Genomic DNA, 21,268 nt, shown 5'->3' on the forward strand with positions numbered 1-21,268 from the left:
AAATTAATTAATTAAAAATAAATAACTACATAAAATACATAAAAAAATAACGCAAATAAAATATAATAAAAAAAGAAAATAAATTCAAGAATAATATAACAAATAAAAATAAATTATATTAAAGAACTATTATATGCCATAAGTTTTTCATACTAGTCAACAACCCTATTCGTCTCATAGAGTATAGGGTATTTAAATATAAGTAGCTTTGCTTGCTGCTGCTGCTCCAGCTTTCTGCAGCGACTAACTGTAGTCAACTTTTGCGCCCTGCTGCCTTGTTGTGCGCGTTATTAGCTGTCGTTTATTTTACACAAGTCGTGCTAGGCGGGGCGTGGCAGCTGGAAAGGGCGAGGAGGCGGTGCCAGGAAATAGGGGTTTAGCTAGAGTTTGAAGCAAGTCCCGCTGCTTCAAAGTTCTTGTGCTGAGCAAATTTCTCATGTCGTCGTTTGCAATGCGGGCCAGCAACAGCAGTCGGCTAACTACTCGCTCCACATCCCAAGCACCTTTTCCTCTCTTATTGGCTGCATATGCCTGGCAGTCACTGTGTTGCCTCTCGAAATGCTCTCGCTGGGCTGCAGACATTTCGGTCCTTGAACATTTAAAGTCATTAGTTGCTGCAGATCTTTAAGCAGCTGAACTCGTTTGCCCTGCTTGAGTACAGGAAATGCAGCAGACTTTTAAATATAAGCAAACTCGCCCAAAAAAGCATGCACACACATACACACTCACAAAAAATAAAGAAAGGAAAGCCAATGTCAGACTGAGTAAATTTCATGGGAGCGAGTGCAACAAGATTGTCGTAAAGCGAAAATTGCTAAAGAAAAACAAACAAACAAACAAATTGCAAATATTTTTCTAATGTCTGATGGCAGCTGCCGAGGCACGAAAGACAGAAAGAGAGATACAGAGAGAGAGGCAGATAGAAAAAGTGCTACCGACCGAGAGAGTTTGTGAGAAAAAGCGACGCTAATGAACTATGAAAATAGCATATGCCAAAGCAAAACAGGATACAGCAAGCAAAGTAAAGTCTGTTGCGTGACCCAAGCTGGAAAACAATGGATAGAAAGTTCAATATTGAACCTAAATTTTGTAAGCGTGAGAGCATTGAAAGAAGATGGAGGAGCGCTGAGAACAAGAAATTATAGCCTGAATGAGCTCTTGAAAATCTATATATATAAAAGAAAGTTGTGTAAAAGTGAAGACTGCTTATAACTTGATTTGGGCTGAACCAATTTTCATGGTTTTTGATTTGTTGGATTTGTCTCCGCAACGAGTTTAGTATAGGGTCTTAAAAATACTGAAAAAATTTGCCGAATACTTGAAAAACGCGGTTTTTTCCCCAAATGTTCAAATTTTTTTTATACCCAGTAGGCTTGGTAACAGTGACAGTTTTGACAATAGTGTAGAAGTAAATAAACAAATGTAGTCAGTCAGTCTACGGTCTCCTGACCTCGAGCAGACCTGACTATTCAAAAAAAAAAAAAAAAAAAAAAAAAAAAAAAAAAAAAAAAAATTTTCAAACCAAAGGAAAAATATTTCAAATCAAAAATCTGCAAAAAATCAAAAGATTAAAACCTGACTGTTCAAAAAATAAATAAAAAATTAAAAATTCTAAATTAAAAAAAAAAAAAAGGTAATTATTAAAAAGTGTATTTTTGGCTTTTTATATTTTCGGACTTTTAAACTTTATAAATATTTCAAATCAAAAATCTGCAAAACTTAAAAAAAAAATCAAAAGATTAAAACCTAACAATCAAAAATAAATAAAAAATTCAAAATTCAAAATTCGAAATTAAAAAAAAAAAGTTAATTATTAAAAAGTTCAGGTATTTGTTTGTCTCAAACATAAATTTGTGTAAATTATTTATATTTATATTTCTCGATTGTTTTATATGGTTTTGTGCGAGGGCAGTATTACTATTAATAAAAATGCCGCGTCCTAGAAGATCTAATCTTTCCCGGCGGACCCATAATGCAATTAGGCAACGGAATAGCGCGAGTCAATTATCTGACGAAGAGCGAGAAATCGCCCGAGAAAGGCTCCGCGTTAGTACCCAGCAAAGAAGGGCCTTAATTCGTGCTTCTCAAAGAGAGGCAGCCCGTGAAATGGCAATAAGAAATGGTTCAAGGATTGATTTGAATCGAGCAGCGTTTCGATATGATTGCACCATTGATTACAGCTTGAATCGTTTAGTTTGCATTGGTCCAATGGACGTTGTTTGCTAGCATTGTGGCGCATTGAAGTTTGCTGGTGAAACGCCCGGTTTGTGCTGCCTTAGTGGTAAAGTGACATTGCCATTAGCGGTCACCATAGCCATTGCGTTCCCTGCTTTATGGCGAAACACTAGAATCACGACATTTTCTAGCGAACACTCAAAAATACAATGCCTGTTTCCAAATGACATAATTTGGGGCGGAAAATATTGGAGACGGATATTTAAGGTAATTTACGTTAAAAATTTTATTTTCTATGACTGCCAAAAAAAAATTTTGAATAATGTAGTTTGTTAGATTTCTGTAAATAGTGTTTGTAAATATAACTATAATAACTATGGCTTTGAATTTAAAGATTCAAGGCCAGATTTGCCATCGCATTGGATCATTGCAACCTATTGAAGATGCACAGCAAAAATTCTTGCAAATATACTTCATGGGCAATATGGAAGAACAACTTGACCGGCGTCAAGAAATGAACACAGCTATGAAAAGAGCAATTCTCCATGATTTGCATGCTTAGAAATTTAAACCAACCAACCAAAACTGTGCAATGGAACGCGTTTGGTGATAAGAAAACTGATGAGCAATGTGATTCACGCGTTGATACTCAAAGGAAAATTTAAAGATGAGGAAGTTCTTATTCCTAGGATTCCGATGAGCTCAACAGATATGCCCTTTGAATTTAAACGAATTCAATTCCCGCTTCGTCTTGCCTTCGCCATGACGATCAACAAGTCACAGGGCCAATCTTTGACTATTTGTGGCCTCAATCTAGAAAATGCGTGTTTTTCTCATGGTCAATTGTACGTGGCATGCTCACGTGTTGGCAAACGATCCGCATTATTTGTTCTTGCACCCGACCAAAAAACGAAGAATGTCGTTTACAACAAGGTGCTTGAATGAAAATCCGATTAATAAATTTATCAGTGTATCCCAGCCTGAACAACATAGCTTTCAACAATTTTTTACCTAGAAATAATATAGAGGGCAATGCAACGTTTGCCGGGCCAGCTAGTTATGAATATATAGGAGTTGAAGTATATGAGTTGATCATAGTCAATTTTTATGTTCTATGCAGATAAGTTTCAAATTTAAATTGAGTTGAGCTGAGCTTTGGAGTCATCAACTAATTAATTCGCTTAGTTAATTACCCCATTTAAGTGATGAGTTTATGTAAAATATATAATTTTTAGCTGATTATGATGATGCCTTGATCGATATATATATATAATAATAATAAGCTATTATATTATTTAAATAAAATATTAACTTATAACTCAAAGGAATAAATGATGCAAAAATTGCTGAAACTATAAACTTGATTCTTCTCAGCTTATTAAATAAATTACTTAAAATTCTGAAATTTTTTCTCAATTCTATGCCATGCATACCAATGTAGTTTATTTTGAAATCTATATTGTAGAATGATTCCACAGTGCAGCTTTATTAATTGTGAAAACAAAAACAAGGGGGAAGTGGGGAGGCGAAAGAAAAGTGAGTTATTCGTGGGCTTCCGCTTGCAGCAGCAGCTGCTGCTATTGCAGCTCTTTCGTATATGAAATGAGACAAGTGACAGCAGCTGCCACAAGGGGCAAGGAGCAAATGCTAATGCAACGAGTTACGCAGCTGTATATCTGCCTGTGTATATGTATGTGTGTGTATGTGTGTGTGTGTGTGTGTTTGTGTGTATCGCAAGTGGCAGTGCAATCGCAATCGTTTGGCTGAGTCGCTTGGTCAAGTAACTCGATTCTGTGGCTGGATGGCCCTCGGACTGTTTTGTAATTTATATGCGCGTGTCGATGTTGTCCCTGTCGTCCCCGTTATCCTTGTCGTCCTTGCAGTCGTCGTCGCACTGGCTGCAGCTTGCTTGTAGTGTAGCAACCGCAACGAACGAAATCTGACAGGAAGCATTTTTGTGACAAGCGCACAAGTTTCACGCTTCAATGTGCAGCAGAATGACAGCCCACGGGAAGGGTGTCCAAGAGTTGCCAAGAGAGCGCGATAGAGAGAGAGAGAGAGTGAGAGAGAGGTGGGAAGGCATCTCAGTGTCTGTGTCAAGGGGCAAGCGTCAACAGCAAATGAAAATGGTTGAGTGACCTATGGCACAAGGGGTTTGGGAGGAGCTGCTAGAAAATGAAAAGTACAATATGTTTGGGATTTGTTTTCTCTAGTTTTTCTCTATTTATTTATACATTTCTTTTTTTATTTTACTAGCAGCGGGTTGCAAGTGGCGAGAGCTTGACATTGATAGACGCAATGGCCACCTGATAAAGTGAAGCAGCAACGATAGAGACAGAGACTGAGAAGGAAAAAAAGAGAGAGAGACAGAAAGAAAATCTGATAAAAGAGGTCAACTAAATTGAAGCAGTTGACCTAAGTGGCTTATGATGAAATGAGAGAGCAACAAAGCAAAATTTAACCTCAGGATAAACTCTGTGTAATGCTAAGCCAAATATGAAAAAGGACAACAGTAAAGAGTAAGGGAGAGACAGTAAGCAGAAGCTTATCTAAATAAGATTGACTTAAGTTGTTGCGTATCTAAATATGAAAAAAAGCTCTAATTGTTGAATTTTTTTTTTTATATAATTTAAGCAGTGGAATTTATTTAATGAATTAATTCAAATATTAAAAAATAAATTAATTAATCGAGATATTGCAGTTTCGAAAATTCGTCTATTCTCGATGCTAATTCAAATTTAGCATGAAAATAAATTTTAGTCAAGGGTATTTGGTATCAAACATTTAATTTAGGATAAAGGAAAACAACTAGTTAAATGTATTTTTTTTATTAATTACAATTCTTAATATGGGTTAATGCTTTCTGTAAAATATTAATATTCAATCCATATGGAAAATTTTATATTTAATCAAATTTTGCTATTCAATAATGTTTTTGAATTATTTAATATTAAGATAACAAATAATCTAATATTTAATTAAAACCATGTATATAAATGCCCATTCCAAATAGATAATAGAACAATTTTAAGTTTCTATTTACACCTAAGCAACCTTTACTAGAATCTTAGCTCCAAATAGAAAATTTAACCAAAACCTGTACAAGCTCACAAATAAATAAAAAATAATTTAAGATATCTTCTTGCTGCTGCATACATATTAGGCTGCCACTATATAACCTACGCCCCTCCTTCGAAAGGTAACAAAAAGCAGCTGCTTAGCCTGCCTGCTGAGGGAAAGGTATCAAAAAATATAAAACACATGTTTGCCTTCATCAGACATTAAACAACTTTTTCAACACAAGAATTCCTTCTGCCCGACTATGACATAAACATATTAAGAGCACACGCGGCGCTCATTGTAAAAGTTTGCTGTTTAAAGAGAGAGAGAAAGCCTCAAATGGGCTTCTGTTATTCTTTTTTTTTCTTACCTTAACTGAGGTACAACAAAACTTTTAACCATTTTAAGCTGGCGACAATTCTTGGTTACTTGATTTTCATTTTTTTTGTCTACCCTGTTTTCCGTTCCATTTTACGTTCAGCAGCAGCAGCACTAGCAGCTTCTGCTGCAGGACGGCAGCGGCTCCTGCTGCTCCTGCTGCTGTGGCTGTTATTATTATTCAGTTACGCGCTGTTTATACAGGCGAGATATTCATACATTCATGAATGTATATATATGTATACAGTTACATATATATGTACATGTATATGTATATCTATATAATGCACGTACTCGTATCTTCTTTTGGCTCCAGCCCAACACACACGACGCTCGGCGAGAATTTGCATAAACACCAACTACAACAACAACAACAACATACATCTGCTGGGAAGCATCCGTAGATAGCGCAACGCGACTTGGTTCACTTTTAAATTTGTATTATATGCATTTATACTCCCCAACATATATATATATATAAATATATATGTAAAATAAAAAAGGAAACCCCATATGTAATTTTTTTTTTTGCTCCTGCATTCTTGTACATGTTTATAAAATTGTCTAAATTCCCACAAGTTGATTTAAACTTTCTTCCTTCTTTGCTGTGTAAGCGCCACCAAAAGTTGTGCCTTCATTTCATTCGGCGTGCCTTAGTTACAAATATACCCTATAATTTGTTCGCTTCAAAGAGAGTTGAAATAGAGCAGCAGAGAAAAATTGATGTAAATAAAATGGAATGTTATATTAAATTTTTACATATTTTTAAAATATATTTACATCAATTTGCTCTTAGTAAAATTCTAATGCTAATCTCATTCACAGAGCATGCAGCAGTCGTTGCTGCTTGCATTTACACTTCAGCAATTTCGGTTGTTTCTATGGGGAGTCGCTGCGAGTCGTAGTCGGTTCGCCTTTGGTTGGTGCCACGTCGCGTATACGTTATGCTTTTTACACAATTGTTATTATTGTTGCTCGGCGGATTTCTTTTCGAAGCTGAATTTGTATTTTCCTTTTTTTGCACACGTGTATCACATATATATAAATATACATATATATTTTTTTTTTAGTCTAGGGCATTGCAATACCACCAGGAAATGCTAAAAATGCACTCAGGTATTGAGCGTGTGTGTGTGTGTATGTGAGAGAGGATGTGTTATGTTGCTTGTTTATTTATGCAACTGTGCCAAAGGATTGTGTTTTGGTTTTGGTTAAGGCAAAACACGATAAGAGCACGTTTTATGTAATACTCCCATATCATCGTATCGAATTTCAGAAATGGAAAGCGAAGTGATGAGAGCGAGAGCTGGAGCGTAAAGGCAACAATCGACAAATTGCCAGAGACAATTGAGCTGAGAGCTGCAAGAGCCGAAAGACTGTAAATAAGGCCACAAAAGTGAGCGAAATGAGACAAAGAGTGCATGGAAATTTAGAAAGTTGAAGATGCCAAGTAGATATATAGAAATACAATGGAGATGTGAGAGCACAGAAGATTTTTCTCTTATTTTTTGCAGCAAAAACTTAGCTCTGTTGGAAGTCTTTAATATTGAATGAAATATAGCGAATTAGTAGAGCTATAAACTATATCAGAAGAGTGAATAGAAATTAATTAAAATTAACAATTAATTAAAACTGTTTACTAGGCTGCATTAGGAAAGATTTTAAATCGTCAAATAAACATAAATTTGTATCAATGAAAAATAGAGATTGAAGGACAAATATTATTTGTATAGAAAGAATTTCCATTATATAATTTTTTTAAATTTATTTATTTATTTACTCTTTTTTATATTTCAATGATTTCCCATTGAAAATGGGTTCAGGGTATAAAAAGAGCTTGAATTTTATTTCATTAAATTACTTTCGATTAATATTGAATTGTGACCCCAATAAAAAAACTTTTTCCTGTAGTCACACAGCTAATTCAAACAAGCGACTCGACTGGCAACAAGAGCGAAAGAGATGGCATGATGAAAAATTACTTTCGCATTGCTCACATTTGTTGCCTCTTTTTATATTTCTCTTCTCAGTCCGTACAGATCACATATAATCCACTTATATCTAATTTATTTATCTACTTAACATCCATTGTTTAGTGCCTCACACACACACACACACACACATACACTTTTACTATCTTTGCCACACTCGCAAAATTAACATTCACTTCTGCACGCCCACACACACTCACACTCACTCACCCATTCTCACTCGCATTCGTTGCTTTAACCAGCCAAGCACTTGGCTCAAGTGTTTGCTCACTTTGCGGGCCGCAACCTCTTAACCTGCCCGCAACGCCTCCCCGCGCACCTCGCACCGTCCGTTGCGACCTTATCACTTGGCCTCTCTTCTTTTTGCATTTTGCCCTATGCTTGGTTAACGTTATAGCATGCGCCTCTTTTTCATGTTTTCCTCAGTGTTTTTTTTTTTTTTTTGCTCGCTTTCTCTTTATTTTTCTCTTTTTTTTGGCTTGCTTTTGTTTTGGTGTCGTGCTAAGTCTGCTCTGGCATATGTTTCCCACGCCCTTTGCCAGTGTGTTGCGCTTGTTGTCTTTTCTCTTCTCTCTCGCTCTTTTTTTTCCACACTCCCCTCCCCCTCCCCACTGCAGCCGTCACCCTTTGTGTCTGTGTGGCGCCTTTCACTCACTCACTTTATTTGCGCTCATGCATCATAAGGGTTTAATGGATTTGTTGCTGGCCTCAAGAGATGCCTCTAGTGTGCTATCATCTCTTAGCTAACGTCGCGTCCACAATTCACACGCCCACATTTTGTTTTTCCCACATAAGCACACAGACAGACACACACACAGACACACACACACACACTCAATGATTATCATATTACGCACAGCCTTGGCCTCCGCTTCTGGTGTTTATGACTTTATTTTGGCTACCTAGTCGAGCAGTTAATACATTTTTATAGACTTGCCAAACTACTGCCACGCCCGCTTTGTCTCTCGCTCACACACACACACTCAGAGAGAGTGAAGCACTTTACAGGTCTGTCATTCTATTAGCTTTTCGCGTGCTTTGTCATTGCCGTTAATAGACTTACTTTTCCTCTTACACTTTTATGGAATGTTTCGTTACTTTTTTGCGCCTTGGTCTTAGAGCTTTCAGTTTTGTGGCTGTTGTTGCCGGCGCCATTAAGACGTCGACACTCTGTTGTTGTTGTTGTTGTTGATGTTTCTATTGTTGTTGTTGTAATTGCTCAGCTGCGCATGAGACTCAGGTGCGAGTGCTGGCTATAAAAAGCCACAGAAGAAAAGGTACGCAACGCTGCGTATACGCAATACATAAATCAAACAGCGACGACGACTCTACAAAATAACTTTAAGGTTACTGTTACTGCGGTGAATTGTTGGGAGTTTAAGTAGCTTCGGTAATATTTAAGGTAAATCTAAAGAGCTTGAATGCCAGAAACTAACTAAAGTCGGTTAAACAACATCTATGATTAACAAAATAACATTCAAACCATTTCTCATTCATTCACATCAAAATCCATTCCAGTTATCACAAAAAATGTCAAAAGTTTTACGTAAGTATAAATTCTAAAAGCAACATAGCTTTTGCTTTATAAAAATTACATATTTCTAATTATAAAAAATAAAATAAAATAAAAATAAAAAAATTTATATGTATGCACTGCTTTAATACAAATGTTTATAGACAATACCAAACTGTGCAATGGCTGCAAAATGATTTTCAAAATGTTGATTTTCCACTCCATTTTCTGCGCAATTTTGCTTGTGTCAAAAATTGCAGCTTTTCATTTGCGTTTGCTGCAGCAGCAGAGATTTTCTGGGCTCGGGGCTAGGCTTTGGCTGGGTTGAACAACATTCGAGTGCAATCTGAAGCCAGCCATGTCGTAACCCTGTTAGGAGAGAGAAATAGAGAGAGGGAGAGATCTAGTGCAAAGTATATGCTATAGTTTGTAGCTGTCTTTAGCACACATCAAAAGCATTATTAACAGGACTACAAGCTCAGAAGCAACATACACACACAAACACACACACACACATAACACACAGAGTCAGGCGAACGGGGCATAGGATAACAGAAAAGATGCCTGCGAGCAGGCTCAGTAAATCCAAAACATGTGTCCTTACTAGATGGCTTGGCTTCTGTATGTATGTGTGCGTGTGTTTATGTGTATTTATGAGCCATGGCACACACACACACGCATACACACATTGGCAGCCACATCAACTGCTTTTGGCGTGCATTAAGTGGCCTTAGCCAGCCGCACAAGGACATGCTTTTTGCGGTCTTTCAAATATTTAGGTTTACTCTCTGCCACTGCTCCACACTCTTATATATAAAGAATACAGTATATGTGTATATATACATGTGTATGTATATATTTGCAGCCCATATTCTATTTTACATTTAAGGTGTCTGCATGGCGCATAAAATTTATATTAGTCTGGCTGCTTCGCTCAGCAAATAAAATAATATTAAAAGCAATTGCTGCCAGTCTGATGCAGAAAATTCTTAAATTTAGTTTCGCGTTTTTCTCTTGCTGTTTTTTTATACATATATTTATATATATTTTTTTCTTCTTCTTCTTCTCGCTTCTATTTGAGTGGCTAAGCAGCTTATAAATGCGAAGAGCTGCAGAGCAGTCCTCATTTAATTGAGTATATTAGCTGAGCGAAAGCAGCTTTAACATAAATGAAAATTACTCAAGAATAAGCTATTAGACATTATTAAATGAATGCGCATATGCGCGAGAGCAGTTGAAAATGCTTTAAGTGAAAAATGGGAAAGTTACATATGTGGGAACTTATTTCAAAGACCTGTTTTAAGGGCGGTCAACATTGTGTTGAAAATTTTAAAGCAAATATTTATGTTTATGAGAATGAAAGAATTATGAAATTATTATTATTAACATAAGACTATAAGTAAATAAATAAAATAAATATTCGGTAATATATTTTTATTTTTATATTAATTTTTTAGTAATTAATTATTTATAATTATTATTCTAAAGATTTTATTTATTTATTTCTAAACATAGTACTGTAAAAATTCACAGCAAAAAATTTTATAAAAATTAAAAAACAAATAGTATTTTATTTAAAATAAATAAAATAAAGAAAATAACATAAAATAATATTTAGTAAAAAATTTTGTATAAATATTATTTTTACATATTTTTTTGAAGTTCTTACAATTTTTACTAATTTTGAGAAAAATACTATTTTTATTTCATTCACTTTTTTATGTATTTTTTTATTTTATTTTATTTTATTTATTTTTCTTATCGGATTTTTAATGTCTTCTTTTATAAGATATACTGCTTCTATATACTCAACTAATCTCTATACGAATTCCGAGTTGATTAAGGCAATTATACTTTTTCAATAATTAGTTGCTCTTGGTATAGATTTTCTTTGAAGAGTGTAACAAGGGAGGAGAAGTGCATACCCTGCAGCCCCTCTAATAATTTCCAAAGAAACAGAAATTGGGTTAACGAAGTAGCGTCTAGCTACTGGAGCAGACATGCTTAGAATTGGGAACAGATGTCACGGAATGTGGGTTAAATAGAGCACAAAGGGAAACACATATTCAGACCTGTGCATACGCATATTTGCAGAGCTAAAAAGTATGCGAATCATTTCAAATTCAATGCAATTCCTCACAATTAGCGCAAGGTCTGAGAAATGCCTCGTGCAATTTCCCTCTGCGCAGACAACACTTGGACGACTCGATAACCAAGTCAACTAGTTGCAACTTGAGCCGTTGCTCGTTAGTTGTGCCTCGGCACTTTTGGCCTGATCCGCCGCCTCCTGCTTGTCGAGTGTCGCCTGACACATTCTCAACGCTCGCTTTGTCGGCGACTTTACAAAGTTTGCAACGTCGCCAAGTTTTGTGGCAGGTGACGGGGCAGGGGTAGGGGCAGGGGCAGGAGCTGTGGCTGTAGCGGTAGCTGGAGGTGCATTCAAATTAAATAGCATTTTGATGAATATTGATTGATTGCTTGCTTGTTGGCAGGCTGGCTGGATGGCTGGCTGGCTGGCTGGCTGGCTGGCTGGCTGGCTGGCTGGCTGGCTGGCTGACTGGCTGACTGACTTGCGCCGCCTTGTGGCAAATTAAAAGCAATTGGCGCTATGGCAAATCGAAAAACTTTTACCCCCAAAAACTTTGGCCTTGTAACTGAGATAGTCGAACTGCAGTTGCAATTTAATTTGCCAATGCGCACACATACATGCATATACATATTTGTATGTATGTATATGCACATATATGTATTCAAGAGAGTTATCCAAAAAATTTGTTAATCAACAGTTGTTTGTTTGAAGCGCGGCAGAAACTTTGAATTCGGCAAAGCGAATATTCAATGCGGTTACCAAATGAACTTTCATTGAGACTGATTTAAGTTGCGGAATTTTTGGATCGATTTAAAGTATTAAGTGATGTTGGAAACAAGTTCGATATAAGCTATTAATATATATTAATATTTATAAACTATTAGTTTGTATATTATGATAGCAAAATAATTGCTGAAGAAAATACTTAAAATATATATATGTAAATAAACCATACATTTATATAACTATATAATTATATATACATTTGCAATATTTGTTACACATGTATGTACTCAACATAAATATGTATAGCTTAAAAAATGTTACAAAATAAATGGTGATAAATATTTAATGTAAACAATTATCAAATTATACTTAGAAGATTACAAAAGCTTTTCAAATAAATTTTCTATTATTTAATTATGTATATTACATGACAAATATGAATATTAAATATATATTTTATAGCTGAAGAACTGTTTAAAAACCACTGCTGATAGGATATTACAATAAACAACTAACAAAATAAATAGAAGATAATATATATTTCAAGAACTTATCAAAGATCTGTTTGCTTATCCAATTATCTAAGTAATAGAAATAGAGATAAAGTTATATATTCTTATAAAGCGAACCGCTATAATTTATATAATAATTCAGCATTAAGTAGCGAGCAAGTTCGCTCGAGGACATTACGCAATGGAGTGCTGTAGATTGTGTTGGTGTTGGTGTTCGTTGCACTGCGAGTTGCAGCAACCGGAAATGAGTAAACAAGCGTCAAATAGTGAAAACACAACAACGACAACTGCAACTGCAGCTACAACAGGGCGCCAGACCGAGCACGACGACAGTGTCCTTACGAAAAATATAAATAAATGAAACATTAAACAAAACTACGACGACGACGACGATGGCGATGGCGATGGCGAGGGCGAGGGCGAGGGCGACGACAACAATGGACAAAGGCCCTTGTGGACTGCTGCAGCAGTGAAGTATCGTGGAGTGTGGCGCGTGCATAAGGACTTGAATGCGGACGGCAGCGCAAAGATGGCGAAAAATGAGCGAAGACAACAACCGGATATCCGGCAACTTTATAAGCAGCCAGCAGGCAGCGCCACAAAGGACAATCAGACACCAGCACAAGCAATGCGAACAGCGAACTGCAACCACCGCACCACCACCACCATTGCGACCATCGCCGCCATTGCCACCGACAACGTAGTTTATTTTAACTTTTGATTTCCGCCTTTTTTGGTATGCCGAGTACTTGCTGCAGCCAGCAGCTGCGCACCGCTGACCAGGCAACCTGGTCAGCTGCAAGCACACTCCTTCAGCACAGCGTTCAAGACGCCAGCAGACGAGCGCCGGCATTAAAAATGAATTAAACTTGCGTTACTTCTCAACCTGACATCTCTCAGTTCCTCCGCTCATGCACCGGACTCGATAATATGCAACATGGGGCGCTGTAAGCGAGCAGCACGCAATTCAATTTTCACAATGTCTCCGAATGTCAAATGCAAAATGTAATATATCAAGAAAAACGTTATTATTAAATTAAATTAAATACTAGTATTAAGTTAAAAGAAAGACCTGTTTAAAGATGAAATATGCTTTTAAAACATTTATTATTTAATTATTTTATGATTAAATTAAATCAAATATTGTTATAAAAATATGAAAAATTATGTACATTATATATGTATAAATTAAATAAATGAAATTATTATTTCAAATGTAAATGTATTGGAGTATGCAAGACTTTATTACATAATGCGATTAACTACTATTATTATATTAAATAAATACCATATTGAATATTAGTATTAAAACAAAATTAATTATACATACAATAATGTTCCTTATATTAAGTTAATTACTTTAAAGTAAAAATAAATTAAATATTATTAATAAAAAATGGCTTTACTCTTTAATTAAGCTTAGCATGCAATAGATTATATTATTAGATATTATTAAATGAAATGATTTAAAATAAGAACCTTATTAAATATTATAATGTAAATAATAACAAAAATAAATATAATTATAATGTAAATAATTCAAAAAATTAAAAATCATTAAATCAAAGCAGACTTTCATCTAATCTACAGTCAAAGTAGGCTTTGACCTCATCAACCCAAATTCTATTTCATATACCCAGCCACAACTCCAGATTTTATTCAGTACACATTTTGGCCCTACACAGACAACACCACAAAAACAAAAAACAAAAAATTAAAAAAAAAAAAAAAATCATTTGGAAAATTAACAAAAAAAAGTGAAAAAATCAGATCAACAAAAAAAAAAAAAAAAAAAAAAAAAAAAAAAAAAAAAAAAAAATGATATATCTCTTCAAACTCAAATATACATACTGCTCACTCTACTCGACTCTAAGCGCAAAGTGTAACTTTTTATAATTTTATAAAAAAAATAATAAAAAATCGAAAAAAAAATATTAAAAAATACGTTGCTAAATAAAAAAATTGTAAAATAAAATAAAAACTAAAAAATAAAAAAATAAATAATATATATGTACCATATATATATATGTACTATATACATAAATATATGACAAGTAACAGACCTTCAATAAGTACCAAAACAATATTTTGATGAATGATATCTCCGATTTTGGTTTCCGTGTGCTAATACAATAATATCGGCAGAGAATTTATACCCGGCTTGACATACACACAACTGGATATTACTCGGACTGTAAGTGTAAGATTTATCCTAAAGGTAAACCCATATATATTTAAAATATCTAATGTGGTCTTTCTTTGCTTTTTCAGTGACTAATATATACACGTACAAGTTCAAAAACGCAAATGTGGATTTTGATTAGGACGATGGCGAGTTCGTTGCTTATCTTTAATCTACCATCTCACATTTATGCATGAGTTCTTGGCTATTATACGAACGCCTGGGAATCATATCGATCTATCTTTATTCCAAGGCTTCAATGATTCAATAATGCTACACTGTCATCTGATTCACTTGTTTACGCTCAGTGGCTTCTTTCGAAAACTTAACAGGAATAGTTTTCTGGTATAAAATTTATTGTTTGTTCGGATGGTGGAGTTGTAAATTCTGGTATCAATTATATAATGAATGACTTTTGGCTCTAAAAAATGCGTTTGAATTTTATCTTATTTGATTTGGTCTTTAGGACATAGATTATTGGCATATTTAGCTTACAAATTAGCTATTATAAAATTAGAAATTCAAGTTGTGCATGTTTTGTGGGGCAAATTATATATATGTATGTATATTGATCAGGAAGATGAGCTAAGTTGATATAGCCATAGCCATAGATATAAGTAATGCATGTAACATGCATACCATACCATTAAAAGCTTATCATGATTTCGATAGGTAATAACATTTGACAATCGATAAAAATCGATAATTAGACTTATATTTCTTGAATTCGTTTTTTAGTGATATGAAATGATTACTTAACAACTTATATGAAATAAAAGAGTATTACTTTGAAAAATACATTCAATAAGTTGTTCAACAAAAAATTTCCCATAGGAAAAGAAATCTACCAAAGCAGAAAAAAACGCAAAATAATTACAACATTCACCCTTCTTTTAGTTCAAGGTATATTCCAATCCAGCACAATAAGAAACCTATACTCAGTTATATATTACTATAAATTTCAACAACATATCAATTTACCCAAGACTTTTGAGAAATATATATGTATATAGCACTGCTGAGGCCGACTTCATTCACAATCCGTACACGGACGTAAACAGTACTCAATACAACTTTAAAAAAATGCTTCCATCATATCTCTCGTATGTTAGTAGCCAATCGGTTGACAATAGTAGGGAATGTCTAAATAACCATGGCAGTGAATCTGTAAGCTCAATATATCCGGTCGAGCAATATATGTTACGGTAAATAAATAAAAAAAATTATCCAACATATCATATCTAAATAAATTCTTCATCAAACATTTAGCACTCAACTGCTGCTACTAGACTACAAACAGTTCATGGCCGCTCGCACCATACAAAGACATGTTCGTGGCTTTATCGTTCGTCAGCGAATGCAGAGAGAGCTGAAAGCAGCCATAATTATTCAGAGGGCTTGGCGTCGATGTGCGGCCAAGCGACATCTGATTATTTTCGCACAGGAGCGCACTCAGGAGTCAATACAGATCATGTACCACGATTCGTGTGTAAAGATACAGTCCTACTTCCGCGGCTGGTGGTCGCGCAAGTATGTTAACAATATGCTCTTCCTCAAGAACATGCAGCTGCAATGTGTGGAGGAGCTGATCTATGCGTATGCCTTGAAGTTGCACACGATGATGCGAACTGGGCATCTGCCAGGATATGCTAGTTTGTGTAAGGAGCCGTAAGTTGTAGTTGATCGATCGCATGTTTAGCTACTCTCACTTTTTTCACTTGATCGAATTGTTGTGCTTCCTTTAGGCACAGTTCTAAAGTAAATGACCTGCTAACGATATTGACCTATCGATTCTATAATCGATATGTGTGCAATAAATATATGGTAAGGAAATCTGATATGGAGAAACATCGTCGCGATTTCATGGATGCCGCTTTTCGTACTGGTCTGCCATTCATGGGCTTCAATCACAATAGTGCATGCAAGCGATGGGCACCTCAATATGATATTATGCCCAAAGAGTATGAAAATCGTGAATACGACATTTTACAGATCTTTTTGACACAGAGTCGAATGACCGATTTACAGAAACGATTTCTGGAAAAAGAAAGGGGCAAGTTGAATTAAGCAAAACGCCATTTAATTTCTTTTCATTACCAGTATTTCTCATCTAGCATTAAGGAAAAGTTTTCGATATGGTGGAAAAGAAGCGCTTTTCTGCCGAGATGTCGCAAACAGCATGAGATTCTGGCGCGCCTGTGATGTGTGTAAGGATAAGGTCACGGACAGCCTAATGGGCGATCAATTTAAAAATTATCTATCCAATATCAAATTTTTTCTGGAGCAAATGCAATTTGTGGCCAACTGCAATTGCTCGATGGATAAGAAACAGCCAGAGCTTCTAAAATGCAGCCCGAAATCACACAAAAAACCAGTTCTACCTACAAGCCCAAAGCAAGTACTCTAAAAGAACTTATCAAATCGCAAATATTTAATTATTATTTACTTCATTTAGGAAGAAGGAAAAACATGTACAAATAATGGCGCAATAAGGCAAAAAAAAAAAAAAAAATTAACCATAGACATGTTTATCGTAAAGTTTAGCGAAACTAATGGATGTAAAAAGGAGTAGAGAATATATAGAGTTTAATGATTTATGTTTACGCATTGACAAATAAATTGTGCCAGCATATGAATGCTAAATTCACGAATTTTATGGTTATTCTTAATTTGTTTATTTCAATTGGGCTAGCGTTTGCTATATAAGAAATTTACATTTACAGATCTATTTATAGAGCTAAAAGATCACTAAATAAAAGATATACAATCCATTTAACAAAAAATATATCCTGTCTTACAACTTAGAGCAGTTTTTACTTGACATTACGGAATAAATAAATTTATAAAATTTTATAGCAAGAAATTAAAAAAAAAAAAAAATAAAATAAAAAATAAATAAAACTATAAATATTATGATTGCAAAAATAGTAAAAGACATCGTATATTCATTAAAAGGTGAAAAACCAAATATTCAAATCAATATAAATTACTGAGTACGACAATCAATTTATATCAATTTTAAAAGCGACATTTTATTATCATACAAGATAAAAATAGATCACTCGCATTTGTTGTTATACCACAATTAGTTAGTATGATATAATAGATAATATGAGCAGTTGCTCTATTGAGAGCCAAGTCAACCACATACTTTATATTAACTCTCATATACAGTCTCATATTGTCTACTATACATTTCATCTACATATCAGTTTACCCCAGACTCCTCAGAAATATTCACACAATTTCAACACAAGCACATTCTACTCACAATTCTCACACGATAATAAACAATAAACTGCACTCAATACTCAATACAATAAAATACACATATAGACATGTTTCCAATGGCAGATTTAGGTCTACTTTCGTATCACTCGGTTAACGGTCGCAAATTAGATAGCCAGAAGGATGAATGCAGCCATAAAACCGACTCTTCAGGTTCCCTTTTTCCTATGCAGGAACATATGTTACGGTAAATAAATAAATCAAATCAAAGCATATACAATTCTCAATACGTTCTTCATCAAATATTTAGCACTCAACTGCTATTACTAGACTACAAACAATTTAAGGCCGCTCGCACCATACAAAGACATGTTCGTGGCTTTATCGTTCGTCAGCGAATGCAGAGAGAGCTGAAAGCGGCCCTAGTTATTCAGAGGGCTTGGCGTCGATGTGTGGGCAAGCGACATCTGATAATCTTCGCACAGGAGCGCACGCAAGATGCAATACAGATTATGTACTACAATGCATCCCTGAAGATTCAGGCCTTCTTCCGCGGCTGGTGGTCGCGCAAGCATATCAATAACATGCTCTTCCTCAAGAACATGCAACTGCAGTACGTGGAGGAGCTGCTGAATACGTTTGCCCTGAAGTTGCACACGATGATGCGAACTGGGCATCTACCTGGATATGTTAGTCTGTGTGTGGAGCCGTAAGTAGTAGCTGATCGATATATATATATATCAAATTATCGATATTTATATAGATGTTATTGATATAGTTATTCATTGTTTTCCTTCTTCTTTTAGGAGCAGCTCAAAAGTAAAGGACCTCTTAATGACATTGACCTATCGATTCTATAATCGATATGTGTGCAATAAATATATGACAACCAAGAAGACTAAAGATAAATATTGCCGGGATTTCATGGATGCCGCTTATTGGACTTGGGTACCATATATGGGCTTCAATCACAACGGCGTATGCAATAAATGGATCAATAACTACGATATTGTGCCCAAGGTCTATGCACTGCGGGAGTACGACGTGGCCCAGGTCTTTATGTCGCAGGCTCTATTAAGCAATTTGCATAAGAAACAGTTGTTGGCCAAAGAGAAGGGCAAGTAGAATTAGTAACTGTAAAAGATTTACAATTTAATACTTTATTTCTGTTATTTATTTTCATGTATTATCCAGAAGCAAGGAAATCTGTTCGCTATACCGCAACCGATTATCGATTCTGCAGAGATATTGCCAATAGCATGAAATATTGGCGCGTCTGCAAAGTGTGTAAGGATAAAGTCACGGACAGCCTAATGGGAGATCAGTTCCAGGAATACCTAAACGAGGTCCAGCTCCACTTGGAGTCTATGCAATTCGGGGGCAACTGCCCCTGCAGTCGTGATAAAAGGCAACAAGACCATCTCAAATGTATATCACCTTCAGCCGAACCTGCTTCGCCCCGCAACAGTAAATACCCAAAAATGGGCATTTCAAATAGCAACATTAATAAATTCTCGAATTTAGGCGGTTCAAATAACGATATAGAACAATAATGAAGACACTGTATTTAGTATAAAAATAAAGATGTGATTTTTTTGAATTAGAGGATATCTCTCTCTTTCTCTCTCACTCTCTTTATAGTCGATTATTTAAATTTAGGATTTTGAATTAATGGCAATGCATTATATGAACAACTGGAATTACATTCGTGATCAGAGGGTAGAATGTTATATAGTTATATCTAGAGAGAAAGCCACTTAAATAATAAGGGATACACAGGTTTGTCCAAATTCGATGGACCCATCTGAAAACCCCACAAGGTTGCCCATATTCTTAATATTACATGGACATTATACTAAATATTAATATAGAACATTATGAAAGTCCTCCCCTCGCGGCGACTGGGCGCAGCTATATATTAATCTTTTTATCGAGCCTGATAATTTTAATTTTATCGAAATCGAATTTTTATATCTATTATTTCAAACAGCAAAACTTGGTGATCAAAGTAGTCTGAGATTCCGACTTCAAAGCATTTCTATTGATATGCCCGTAGAGTGTTTCTATATTCAGTCAGTACACTTTTATAACAGAAACAATCAACATCCAAATTCAGTCCCTTAAACACATACAAAAAATTCCAACAAAAATTACAAAACAAAAGTTCCAAGGCAAAAAAAAAAAAAAAAAAAAAAAACAAAAAAAAAAACTAATTGTGACTCGTTATTTTTAAGCGAAAAGTGTAATTTTTTATATTTTTTTTATACAAAATACAAAGCTCACAATGGACAACATATCGGCGTGCGCCAGACAAAATCGATACTATACAACATGTATTTCACATACATCAACAGAGACAAGAACAAGAACATTGCACGATACAAATACACATACATTGCTGGGTATTCTAGGGCTGTAAGTGAAACATAAAATATATAAATCGAAATATAATTAAGCACAGTCTAATTAAACAGAAGCACATCACTTACATGCGCCAGACATATAATAATTAATACATAAACAGGAATGATACACCTCTTTACAATCGGTTTGAACATTCTCCAAATGAAGGAAACCTTGCAAGACACTTAAAGCACAGTAAGTAAAATATATAGTTATTATATAATGGAATAATGATATTTTTTTTTTTAGTTTTACATACGAATAAAAACAGATAAAATCATCGCATATATACAGAAACAGAAAGAAGTAAACAAACGCAATTTCTAAGGCTGTAAGTTATATGTAAATTATATGCATATGTCTATATATTAATAGTTATCTCCATTTGCAGCTATAGAAACAATGGCACACACATATCATGGAGCAGAATTCTTCGGTGGGAATGCTAACACCCAAGAAAAGACAACAGGCATTGGATAGATAACTGAAGCTTAAATAAATATATATAGAAAAAAAAGAGAAAAAAAAAAAAATAATAATAATAAATCTAAATTCTACGTGTACACTTAAACACATGTATTCATTATTTCGAGGGAAAAAATATTTTTTTTTATTCATTTTTTTTTTTTTTTCAATTTTTTTTTTGGTTAATACAACTAATTTTAGAAAAAAAAAAAGAAATATTAACAAAATTTCATCGTATACAAATTATAAAGGCTAAACATTTTTTATTTATTCATATATTTAAACACATTTTTAAATGCGGTAGCTTAACATGAAATTCTCTCATCTCTTAGTCTTTGCTCACATAATCAACAAACACACACACACGCATAAATGAGTTCAATCAATATTGGCAACAAATTAAATTTAATGATATTTGTTGCTTGCAGCCAAAGTCAAGTAGAAAAGAGCTACGAAATTGGCAGCTCGGGTAAATATTTACCGACTGACGCTAATGAACTTGAGCATACAAACACACATAGAGAGAGAGAGAGGGAGAAGGGAGAG

General features: G+C 34.7%; 3 protein-coding genes and 2 long non-coding RNA genes across 6 annotated transcripts in view; 4 read left to right on the forward strand and 1 right to left on the reverse strand.

Moving 5' to 3' along the window:
- beat-Ib (beaten path Ib) overlaps positions 1–21,268 on the reverse strand; it is a 91,405-nt gene that overhangs the window by 65,416 nt on the left and 4,721 nt on the right. The gene's annotated exons all lie outside the window — the stretch shown is intronic.
- LOC149269831 (uncharacterized) lies at positions 1,177–3,167 on the forward strand. Of its 2 annotated transcripts, none has more exons than XR_016269212.1 (3): positions 1,177–1,826; positions 1,913–2,442; positions 2,570–3,167. It is a non-coding gene; the product is annotated as an uncharacterized LOC149269831 (long non-coding RNA). The 2 variants fall into 2 exon arrangements; XR_016269213.1 differs by having other exon boundaries at positions 1,177–1,633.
- LOC108609812 (uncharacterized) lies at positions 15,567–17,277 on the forward strand. The gene is made up of 5 exons (XM_089464033.1): positions 15,567–15,831; positions 15,896–16,294; positions 16,372–16,679; positions 16,741–17,024; positions 17,086–17,277. The coding sequence occupies exons 1-5, from the start codon at positions 15,710–15,712 to the stop codon at positions 17,116–17,118; spliced, it is 1,146 nt and encodes a 381-aa protein (XP_089320159.1). The 5' UTR covers positions 15,567–15,709; the 3' UTR covers positions 17,119–17,277.
- Positions 17,783–19,462, forward strand: LOC108609815 (uncharacterized). Its single transcript, XM_018001567.2, has 4 exons — positions 17,783–18,101; positions 18,165–18,563; positions 18,661–18,971; positions 19,049–19,462. The coding sequence occupies exons 1-4, from the start codon at positions 17,965–17,967 to the stop codon at positions 19,405–19,407; spliced, it is 1,206 nt and encodes a 401-aa protein (XP_017857056.1). The 5' UTR covers positions 17,783–17,964; the 3' UTR covers positions 19,408–19,462.
- Positions 19,918–20,828, forward strand: LOC149269832 (uncharacterized). Its single transcript, XR_016269051.1, has 4 exons — positions 19,918–20,269; positions 20,329–20,452; positions 20,507–20,588; positions 20,649–20,828. It is a non-coding gene; the product is annotated as an uncharacterized LOC149269832 (long non-coding RNA).

Source organism: Drosophila arizonae, chromosome 3 (genome assembly GCF_054131065.1).
Source record: "Drosophila arizonae isolate 15081-1271.41 chromosome 3, UAZ_ARI_1.0, whole genome shotgun sequence".
Classification (NCBI taxonomy): Eukaryota; Metazoa; Arthropoda; class Insecta; order Diptera; family Drosophilidae; genus Drosophila; species Drosophila arizonae.